This window comes from Halichoeres trimaculatus, unplaced genomic scaffold (assembly GCF_033239565.1).
Source record: "Halichoeres trimaculatus isolate MK-OKI-2021-1 unplaced genomic scaffold, fHalTri1.1 fHalTri1_scaffold_16, whole genome shotgun sequence".
In the NCBI taxonomy this organism is placed as follows: domain Eukaryota; kingdom Metazoa; phylum Chordata; class Actinopteri; order Labriformes; family Labridae; genus Halichoeres; species Halichoeres trimaculatus.
In genome coordinates this window covers 1,526,444-1,537,870 of record NW_027437194.1, presented here as the reverse complement: position 1 = coordinate 1,537,870, position 11,427 = coordinate 1,526,444, and the positions used below count along the sequence as shown (strand labels likewise).

The 11,427-nt window shown below is 37.3% G+C and overlaps 1 protein-coding gene across 1 annotated transcript; it reads right to left on the bottom strand.

Moving 5' to 3' along the window:
* Positions 1–6,799: 6,799 nt before the first annotated feature.
* Positions 6,800–10,877, bottom strand: LOC141805459 (proteinase-activated receptor 2-like). Its single transcript, XM_074690542.1, has 2 exons — positions 10,720–10,877; positions 6,800–8,707 (listed from the first exon to the last, which is right to left on the bottom strand). The coding sequence occupies exons 1-2, from the start codon at positions 10,784–10,786 to the stop codon at positions 7,623–7,625; spliced, it is 1,152 nt and encodes a 383-aa protein (XP_074546643.1). The 5' UTR covers positions 10,787–10,877; the 3' UTR covers positions 6,800–7,622.
* Positions 10,878–11,427: the final 550 nt, after the last annotated feature.

Genomic DNA, 11,427 nt, shown 5'->3' with positions numbered 1-11,427 from the left:
CTAAAAAATAAAAAATCTCATCAATAACTGTCACAGTTTCAGTCTGATATTCAGTTTTCCTGTATTTAACAATCATTGCAGTTCTGCAAACCTGCCACTAGGAGTCACTGTTTCCCCAACACGTAATGAAAGCAGCCACAAAAACCGCTTCAACCTTTATTTTGACTTAATCTCCTGAAGAGTGATCAAAACACCTTTTTGACTTTGTCAGGTGTGTGTGTGTGTAGGTGTGTGTATGTGTGTCACGGTGTAACACTGATCTACTTCCACCCTCCTGAGCTTCCTCCTCCTCCTCCTCCTCCTCTCTTTGTTGTCAAACTCTCAGAAACAATGCTGGCAGTCAGAACTGGTTCAGCGTGTTTCTGGTTTACACAGCAGAGCGGACGGTTGCGACACACACACACACACACACACTCACACACACACACACACACACACACACACACACACACACACACACACACACACACACACACACACACACACTCACACACACACGCCTCAGGCTGCTGTCTGCTGTTTCTAACATGCCTCTCTGAGTCTGGATCTGTGCAGTCTCATGGATTCATGACCTTCCTGCGTCCTGTGAGGATCAAACTGCAGATCTGTTCATTTCACGTCTATAATGACACTTCCAATGATTTAGAAACTCCTCCAGGGACAGGAAGCTCCTGTGATGATCCTCCAAACATCAGTTTAATACATTAATAAAGTCTCTCAGTTCACATTCTTTTATGCACAAAAACAACGACTCTCTTTGTCTTTGTCCACGCCAACCAACTGGTGTCTAATCAAAAAGTTAAACTCCTAAAGTCCCAAAAAGTACAATTATTCATCCTGCACACAACGTATCAACTTAGATGCACAATAAAGAATTGCAAATCTACTTCAAACATTTAGAGAGTGTATGTCACAGTAATTAATGATTAACCTTTAAAAAGAGAAATGTAACAGTTTCACTTCCAGACACTTGTTTTGGCCAGAGCTATGTACAACACTGAGCAGTTGGAGGGTAAGGTACCTTGCTCAAGGGCACCTTGACAGTGCTCAAGAAACAATGCTGACACCTCTCCAGCTATCAGTCCCAATCCTGGTCCATGCCAGGACTTGTAAAAACTATAATATGTCCTAAATTACTGTTTTTGTTATATCAATATATATATATATATATATATATATATATATATATATATATATATATATATATATATATATATATATATATATATATATATATATATATATATATATATATATATATATATATATATATATATATATATATATATGTTGACAGTGTATGTCACAGAAATAATTATAAAAAATTTAATAAATATAAAAAAATTATTCATTCCATAGAGTAAAATGAGGTCTGAATTGCTTGTAACAATTATAAAAGAAAAAAATTTGAAAATAAAAATAGAAAATTTGCCGGAAAATTTGGTTGAAACTAGAATTATATATTATAGTTTCTACAAGTAACTTCTCTTTTCTTCCATTGGAACATTTTTTTTTTTTGTTACAGAAATTCAGACCTCTTTTGTCTTTAAATAACTTGAAATTAGACATATTTGGACTAGTCAGATGAATTTGCCACAGATTAAGGCTGGAAAAACATTTTCTACTGAAAATGGGACAAAACACTTGATAAGATTTAATTTTTTTGCAGTGTTTAAATATTTATAGCCTACATAATAATAACAATAAAAAATAAATAAAAAACATAAAATGATAACATAATCATAATAATAATAAAAATAATAATAAAAATGCTGATGATGATTATAATAAAACTTACAGTAGAAATAATATTATTTATAATAATAATAATAATAATAATAATAATAATAATAATAATAAAATGATAAAAATAAAAAACATTAATAAAATGATGATAATTATAATAACTTACATAATAATTTAAATAATAATAATAAAAATATAGTAATAATAATAAACATAATAATGATAATAATAATAGAAATGCAAAACATTAATAAAATTATGATAGTGATAATAACTTAATATTATTATAATAACTTAAATAATTAAAATTATAATAATAAAAATATAATGATTATTATAATAAAAATAATAATAATAATAATAATAATAATAATAATAATAATAATAATAATAATAATAATAATAATAGAAATGAAAAACATTAATAAAATGATGATAGTCATAATAACCTAAATAAAATTTAAAAAAATAAAATAAAATCATTATAATAACAATAATTGTAATAATAATAATAATTTCGAATTTGACACATTTTTTTCTGTCACATATACAAACTAGAAAAGCACCCAGAGAGCGCAGACCTCCTCCAAGCAGTATCTGGATCATACTTTAACATCTGTCAGAAATTATGGTGACCTTGTCTTGTATTGTTTTGCAAAGCAATCCAAACATTTATGGTGGAGTTATTTACACATATGGTGAAAACTGACCTATCTCACTATGATAAAGAATCCTTTAAAACAGTCCTGGATCCAGACGGTGATCCGGATCACCTAACAAAGAGATAACATGTATGTCCTGCAAGGTTATTGCACAAAAGGATCCCACTGTGCATGCAATTTATTGTATATTTGATTACATAATTGTACTTTTTGGGACTCCAGAGACTACATACACTGTGTTTTCTACATTTCAGTTGACTGTACTTTAGTTCAAACATAGTTATGATCGTGATTCATTTCTTTCAGGTGTGTCCTGCTGCACACTGCTTTTAGAAATCAACCAGCGCCTCGAAGCCCAGGTGCACACTGCGTTATTAAAAAAAGCAGCAGAGCCACAAGCCACTGACAGTGAACCATGGACGTGTATGAAACAACCTCAGAGGAAGTTCATGCTGCACTTTTTCATTTACCAGCCTCATGCGTGGGAAAGGTTCATGAGAGGCTAACAAACACGGTTTTAAAAGTTTAAAAAGTTTTAATCTAAAGGAAAAGTGAAACATTTTGTGACGTTTTCCTTAAACTAACTCAGACTCTGGTTTCTCTAAATCAGACGAGCAGTGTAAACATGAAGCCTAACAGACACCTTGGCATGTTAACACTCTGATAAACACAGGAAGCTGCAGGTCACAAAGTCCACCAACCAACCAACCACAGATCAGTCATTAAACTGAGCGCTGATAATTACAGTATTCAAAGTGTTTCCACTTCACAGGGATCAAATGTTTAATCTACTGATGGAGTCTGAAGACGGCACGGTGCGCTGCAGCAGGGTAAATATGTCTGCTCATGTAAAACATCACAAGTCATCGAGGAGAAGACGATCCAGACCTGTCGAGCAAACACTGCCTTACATGGTTTCAACAACAACAACGCCACGCAGAGACGCAGAGACACAGAGACGCAGGAAGTTTACTCTGTGAGCAATAACACCATCCTTTACCCGTCATTCCTCCAGGATCAGGCAGGGTCAACAGGAAGTGACTGTCCCCACATCACTCCACATGAACCACAGAGGCCACCTGAGGTTTTTATACCTGATCTGGAGACAGTCTCACCTGTAGATATTTACCTGCTTATTTTAAGATTCTAAATCATCAGTGAGAGGAGAGATCGGAGTTTTTCTCTGATGATTGGGGTTTGTTGGATTTATTTGGTAGTCATATTGGACCCTAGAGCTGGACTGTCTAAAAAAAAAAAAGGGAGACAGGAGAGAGATAGAGCATGAGCTAAAGGCTAAAATACAAGCAAAGGCTGAAACACAAGCTAAAGACCAAAACAGTAGCTAAAGGCCAAAAGGCTAGCTTAGGCTAAAACCTGAGCTAGTAACTAAAACACAAGCCAAAGACTGAAACACGGGTTAAAGACTAAGACACAAGCTTAAGGTTGCAACAAGAGCTTAAGTATAAAATACGGACAAGAGGCTAAAAGACTAGCTACCTGCTAAACATGGCCTTAAGGCTAAAACACAAGCTAGAGACTAAAACACAACCTAAAAGCATAAGCAGTGGCAACAGGCTAGAAAATAAGCTAAATGCTAAAACACAAGCTATAAGCTAAAACACAAGCTATAAGCTAAAACATGAACTAGAGGCTGATATACAAGCTCAAGGCTAAAAATGTGAGCTTAAGACTAAAACACGAGCTTAAGGTTCAAATGCAAGCTAAAAGCATAAGCAGTGGCAACGTGCTAAAAAATAAGCTAAAGGCTGAAACACCAACTAAAGGCTAAAATACGACCTAAAGGCTAAAATATGAGCTAAAGACTAAAACACATTCCAAAGACTTTAACACAAGCTAATAGCATAAGTACTGACAACAGGCTTAAAAATAAGCTAAAGGCTTACACAGGAGTTAAAGGCTAAAACACAAGCTAAAGGCTAAAATATGGGCTAAATACTAAATCACGCGCTAAAGGCTAAAACACAAGCTAAAGGCTAAAATATGGGCTAAATACTAAATCACGCTCCAAAGGCTAAAACACAAGCTAAAGACTTAAACACAAGATAAAGACATAAACACAAGCTAAAGGCATAAGTTCTTGTAGCAAGCTGAAAATAAAGCTAAAGGCTAAAACACGAGCTAATAGCTTAATCACGAGCTATGGGCTAAAATGTGAGCCAAAGACTAAATCAAAAGCTTAAGACTAAACAAAATCTAAAAGCATCAGCAGTGTCAACAGAATGGGAAATAAGCTAAGGGCTGAAACACAAGCTAAAGGCTAAAATATGGACTAAAGGCTAAAATACGACCCAAAGGCTAAAATATGAGCTAAAGACTAAAACACATTCTAAAGACTATAACACAAGCTAATAGCATAAGTGCTGGCAACAAGCTTAAAAATAAGCTAAAGGCTTACACAGGAGTTAAAGGCTAAAACACAAGCTAAAGGCTAAAATATTGGCTAAATACTAAATAAAGGCTAAAACAAGAGCTATAGACTAAAATCCCAAACTAAAGACTTAAACGCAAGCTAAAGGCATAAGTTCTTGCAACAAGCTGAAAATTAAGCTAAAGGCTAAAACACGAGCTAATAGCTTAATCACGAGCTATGGGCTAAAATATGAGCCAAAGACTAAATCAAAAGCTATAGACTAAATAAAATCTAAAAGCATAAGCAGTGGCAACAGGCTAAGAAATAAGCTAAAGGCTAAAACGCAACTAAAACAGTTGTAAAACTGTTTGTTGTTGAGTTTTCTTGAATGAAGAGAAGTCGAGTCAAATAGTAGCAAACAAATGCCTTAGCAAGAGTCGTGTCTTCGTGACAGTGGATGAAAGTGCTCATGGGAAATGGAGTCTTTATCCAGGAAAAACACTTCCAAGTCTGGCCACAGGAGGACAATGGTGGAAAGGTCAAAGCGATCGAAAGCTTAGCTTCACTTTACCAAAAAAGATGCTAATGACACAAAATTAAACTTGTACAACGCTGTACTATCACACAGGTAAAGCATTCGGCGATGCTCGGCGTTAAATACCAAGAGTGTCATGGTGTCATATTTATTCACTGATAAAGTTGAAAAATGTTGTTGACACAGAAAAACCTTTAAAACTACTTTTGCAATTCATAGGCAATGTTGATCTGAATTTTGTATTTTTGATTTGAAAGAATAAAGACTCAAGCTAAACATTTTATATTTTATTCTCTGTGTAAAATATTTATTAATCTACCTTAAATTTAATGAACAAGTTTGATTCCAGAGACACAACCTTACACGTGATGTGTGAACACACCTGTTTACCTGCCTGCTCCGTCTGTTCACAGACCTTTAAAGGTGCTGTGTGAATGTTACACACCTGAGGAGAAGCTCCGCCCCCAGAATGTGGAGTTTAAAAAAAGACAAAAGGTAATCTGACTCTCCACCACAATCATTTACCTTTTTAAAGAGCAGAGCCTGAACCGGTCGTTACAGGGGAAGCTATCACCATTCACAAAGAGTGTGTGTGAGAGTGTGTGTGAGTGTGTGTGTGTTCACCTGGGGGAGGGGGGGACACTCTTTGGGTGGGGTTATCAGCTCACTTATCTCCAGGAGGCCTTCTTTGTTCACAGATCCTCTGTCGTGGTGGTTTAATCGCTGTAACCCGCTGAGTTCAGCAGATTGAGTCTGAACATTTGACACCAACAGAAACAAACTTTTCGAGTTTCAGATTTTCTGGAGACAGAAACCAGTCCAGGTCATCCTCCCAACGTGCCTCTTCATGCCCTCACATTCCTCTCCCCCTCTGCTCTCACACACGCCGTCTTCCTCCTGCAGATAACACCTCCTCTACCTCCACGTAGGATAAAACCCGTCCGTGCACTTTCTAGCTCCAAAAACCGCCGTAACACATTCCTCAAATTCCAAACGTTTCCACGAGCGGGAGCAGATGATGCATGACACCGAGTCTGGTCTGCGTGACGAAAACCAGGACGGTGACTCACTTCACCTGTTACACAATCTGACGACAGTATCACAGAAACTGCTCCAGTGGTTTTTATGATTTATTAACAAAACACGCAACAATGCCACGTTTTTATCGGCCACGCTTTGGCACCAAGACAAACGGCGATGACCGGGAAAGTTATGGCTGCAGGAAATAAAAAAACAGATGAAAACATTTCATGTTCCTGATTTGATTAAAGCAACATGGCACGTTCAGAGAACTCACAACCGTTTGGGGTTTTTATAACAGGCGTCATCTGCTTTAAATGGACTTCAGTGCAGAGGATAAGTCAGTCAGTATAAAAATAATAACATATGTGCAGTTTAAGGTATAAAAGGTTAAAATATGCAGAAGAGTCTCACATGAAACACTTTAAAAGAGTTCAAAATAAAGTTACAACATCCGTTAAAAAATGTGACCTTGTTCACAGTCGTTACCATGGCAACATGCATGTTAGCATCCCTAAAGTGGTAGATTATGTCACATATGATACTTTCCGTACCATATCTGTGACTTCAAAATGAAAATGTTGACTCAGAAAAAGCTAAATGCTAACGAAATGCTACCTAAAAGGTTGCAGAGGATGGTTTTTAATCCAAAACGCTATCTGATGTTTCTCCATTTTTCAATCTGTAGGCAGTAAAACGATCATAATCTGCCAGATTATTAATGTAACACATTTAAAAACCTGAAAAAAGAGTCAATCTTCCTAATCTGAGTGTGACGTCACGCAAAAACTGCTCCTAGCCTTGATTTTTAGGACCAAAACTAGCCCAAACATGACGTCCCGTAACACCACCAAACCCCATTAACAAAAACAGTTATTTCAAATTAAATCTTTAATAAATAACTTCTCCACTTTCATCTCTTTTGGGTGTTTGGCTGCATGTTGAACAGTCAGTTTGGCTCATGCAGGGTAAGTATTTAGGACATACCTGCATGAAAAATGAGCTACAGAAGGTGGAAGTTGACATGCAGGCGCTGAGCTCTGGGAGGTTAAAAAGCTCTTTTTTTGAATGGAGTCTGGTAGCTGAGAGTAAGAGTGGTTAAAAAGCGGTTTCCAGCCTCAAAAAAGGCGTTTCACCGCTGACACAGACTGAGCTCAGGCCCCAGAGTGTGTGAAACAACAACCTTGGCGTAAAACGCCGGAATAGTCCTTTAAAGTTCCTTGAGGTTCCCTGGTTGAGTCTTTTCTTGCAGACCATCTCAGAGCGTCTCAGAGAGTCCACGCCCCCGCTAGCAGCTGCTGCTCTGCGTCGTCCCGCTGCTCGACACGTACGACTTGCTCTTCCTGGAGTATTTCATGGAGCTGAAGGAGACCCGCATCCTCTCCACAGTCCGGCTGCTGCGGCACAGCAGCGTGTTCTTCACGTGGTCCCTGAAGTCCTCGGACACGAAGTAGTAGATGAAGGGGTCCAGGCAGCTGTTGAGGCTGGCGAGGCACAGCGTGGAGATGTAGAAGCCGTAGCCGTTGTTGACGAGTCCGCTTTTGAGCAGAGAGTAATGCACCACCAGCATGATGTTACTGGGGACGAAGCAGATCAGGAAGGTCACCAGCACCGTCACGATGAGGACCACCGCCTTCTGACGGTTCTTCCCAGCCGCGCTGTCGTCCATGCTGTTCCCCAGAGCTCGCAGCAACAGGACGTAGGCCACGACGATGACCACGCACGGGATGAGGAACACCGCCACACCCATGAAGATGAAGTAGTAAAAAGGGAGCTTGACGGAGGCGAACGGGTCTTTGCGGTTCTCGATGATGTTGACGTCGTGACACGTGGTCACGTTGGGGTCTTTGAGCTTGGCGGTGTGGTCGTACAGGTACAGCGGCGTCGTAGTGAGCCAGATGAAAGCCCAGATGGCGACGCACACGCCAACCGCCACTCTGGTGTTCTTCCTCTGCTGGGACAGCGGGTGAGCCACCACCCAGTAGCGCTGCACGCTGAGGCAGGTGATGAAGAGGATGGAGCAGTACATGTTCCCGTAGAAGAAGCTGACCAGGACTTTGCACAGCGGCTCGCCGTACGTCCAGTCGTTCCCGTTGAAGTGGTAGGCGATCTTCAGCGGCGTCCAGATCACAAACAGGAGGTCGGCCAGCGCCAGGTTGGCCATGTAGATGGAGGAGGGGTGCTTCTTCTTCGTCCTGAAGAGGAAGACCCAGATGGCCATGGCGTTGGCGGGGAGCCCCAGCGCGAAGACGATGATGTACATGACGGGGATGAAGACTGTGGTGAGGTTGCTCTTCAGGACGTCGGCCGTCGTCTCGTCCACTTCGATCACATCGGAGTTTTCAGGGTCTCTGTACCCGATGAAGCCTCGGCCTTTAGCGTCAAAACAGGAAACAGAAAAACGTAAACTCTTCTTTATTTGTAAATAATTCAATTTTTAGCTCGTTTTGTTGCTTCTATCTCTTATTTTCTTAAGGTTTCAGACGTTCTTGATCCTCCTGGTCTCAGCTCATGTTAGAATAATTTGTCTCTTGAGTTTCTGTTATTTCTAAGGCTTATTGCTTTTTTTTTTTTAATCTATATTTTCAATTTTCCATCCAAACACTTAATTAACCTGTGTTTTTAAAGAAGCTGTTCACCAGATAACTTCTAATCATCATTATCATTATTATTTTAAGCTGTTTAATCTTCTACAGTGACATTAAAAAAAGCTTTAATGTCGTGTTTTCTCAGACATGAGGGCGATTTCCCCCCTTGCTCCTCCTCTAAGTACGCCACTGGTTACAACAGTGTGTCACTGTTTAAATATCTTTCACCACCTTGAAATTAATAATCAAACCATCAAAAACAATAACCTAAAGTTTCTAAAGAGAAAATCCTTTTTAGTGACCGCTGTGGTCAGAACTGTTGTGTCAAAATAACAAATTTAGGTTCTTGAAAATTCTCATTTTAAATCATAGATCACGAGCAGGGAAATATATTAAAGTGAGATTATTTTACAATCACCTTTAAAGTCATATAATTCAAAACAATCTTATAAATATCTTATAAATAAATAAAGGAATCTCTGTTAAAAAAAAAAAAAAAAAAAAAAAAGGAAAAAAAGGGGAAAAAAATCAGAGAAACAGCAACATTTTGGAAGTAAAATAATCTGAAAAAATAAATAAAATTTGGGAGAAGAGAATCAGATTTCTGTCATTATATCAGAGTTTTAAGAACAAGAGAAAAAGCCATTTAACTGGCATTTTCTGCTGTTTATGTTTATCACAATCCACAAAGTTATTCTTTTCCTACTTTTATTTATTTATTTATTTTTGAACTTCTCATTATTGTTTTTTTTCCTTTGTTACAAGTACAAAAATAATAAAAAGATATAAATATATGCATCTGCTCACACATCCACAGTGTGATATATAGGCACATCCACATACACATATAAATCTGCACACATATATACAAGTATTTACATATATAGATACACACACAACACAACTGAACATACACACATACATTAACATAAAAAGAGAGAGATACAAAAAAATAAAAATAAAATAATAATAATAATAATAATAATAATAGTAATAATAATAATAATATTTTTTAAAAAAAAATATGTAAAAAAAAATACATATCGAGTTAAATAAATAAGTAAGAATAAAATGCAATAAAAAAATAATATAAAAAAAATAAAACAAGAATAAGAAAAAAATAAATAAATAAATACTAATAAAATGACAAGGAGGATGCGTCTCGTTTTTGTTTTTTTTTGTTTTTTTTGTTTTATCTGGATAGACCTAATTTTTCATGGGGTTGTTTTTGTTGTAATATTCTATGAATGGTTGCCATATTGAGTGAAATATGTTAATTTTTCCACTCAGGGTGAACTTGATTTTTTCTAATTGTAAGTGTTTCATTACATCATTCATTAAAGTTTGATAAGCTGCAGGATAGTTTTGCTCCCAGTTCAGCAGACTCACTCTTCTGTGGCATTAAAGCTGGAATGAAAGCTTTCATTGCAGCTACATTGCACAGAAAAAAAACTGATGTAAACTAAAAAAAAAAAAAAACAGTCTAAAACATAATTTTACAAAAATGCAGCACAGAGAAAACAGCCTTCCGTGTTGGTTATATAAACTGTTCTCTGCCTGCATTTCCCTCAGGTCCCTGTCTGACTGGTTTATCATTACTCAAAGTTAAATTACAGTAAAAACATTAAACAAAGTTAAAATGATGAAACATCTTAAAACTGTAGGTACATTTATCATAAAGACAGATCTTAAGAAAGAAACTCTGACTCCTAATCTCTGTGAGATCAGGGAGACACTTTGGTCAGTGAACGACCTCAGTCTGACAAACATTAAACTCAGAGGAAGTTACGACCTTACCTTTATTGTTTACGGCAGAAACGCAGCAGAAAACCAGCAGAAGCGGTAATAAACGAATAAAATCCATGTCTGTGACCTTTCCACGCTCTCTGCTCCTCTTCTCTTTTTCTGTCTCCCTCCGACAACTTCTTAAATGTCGACTGAAAGTTACCACCGTGAAGGACACACCCCGAGACTACCTGCCTGCGCTGCTTACGTCATTTAGCTCCGCCCACCGTACGCTCATTTCTCCCATCAGGTTTCCATTCAAACTGGATGGACACACTTTGAAACCTTCATTAATTACCACATTAAATACACAAATACCACATCATTTTTTATTTTTCTAAACAATTGTAAAGAAAACTGTAAAGAAAAAATGTTGAACCTTGAAGTATTTCACACCTTCAGTTTAAAAACCCTCACATAGTAAATCTAATAATAAAGTTAAGACACTACAGCAGAAGATTAACCACAGAAAAAGACTTGACCTCATTCTCAGGGAAGAGTGAAGCGTTTTATTTCCGATTGACTTTGTGGTTAAAAAGAGGAAACAAACTTAAACCAACACAGTTATGTTTTCTACAGAAGTCTTTTTTCATGTACGCTGCAAAGTTTCGGTAATGCAAGAAATAATCAGGGCTGAAAATGTTTGCAGCTCAAAAGAAGCTAATATGAAAAATGATCCTGATCTACGGTGGCCCATTGCATTAACTTCATAAAAAAAAA

Bases quoted from the DNA above. Each gene is read 5' to 3' on its own strand.
- LOC141805459 (XM_074690542.1), bottom strand. From the start codon at position 10,786: ATGGATTTTATTCGTTTATTACCGCTTCTGCTGGTTTTCTGCTGCGTT. The intron at 8,708-10,719 runs GTAAGGTCGTAA...TTGACGCTAAAG, and splicing joins TTCTGCCGTAAACAATAAAG to GCCGAGGCTTCATCGGGTAC.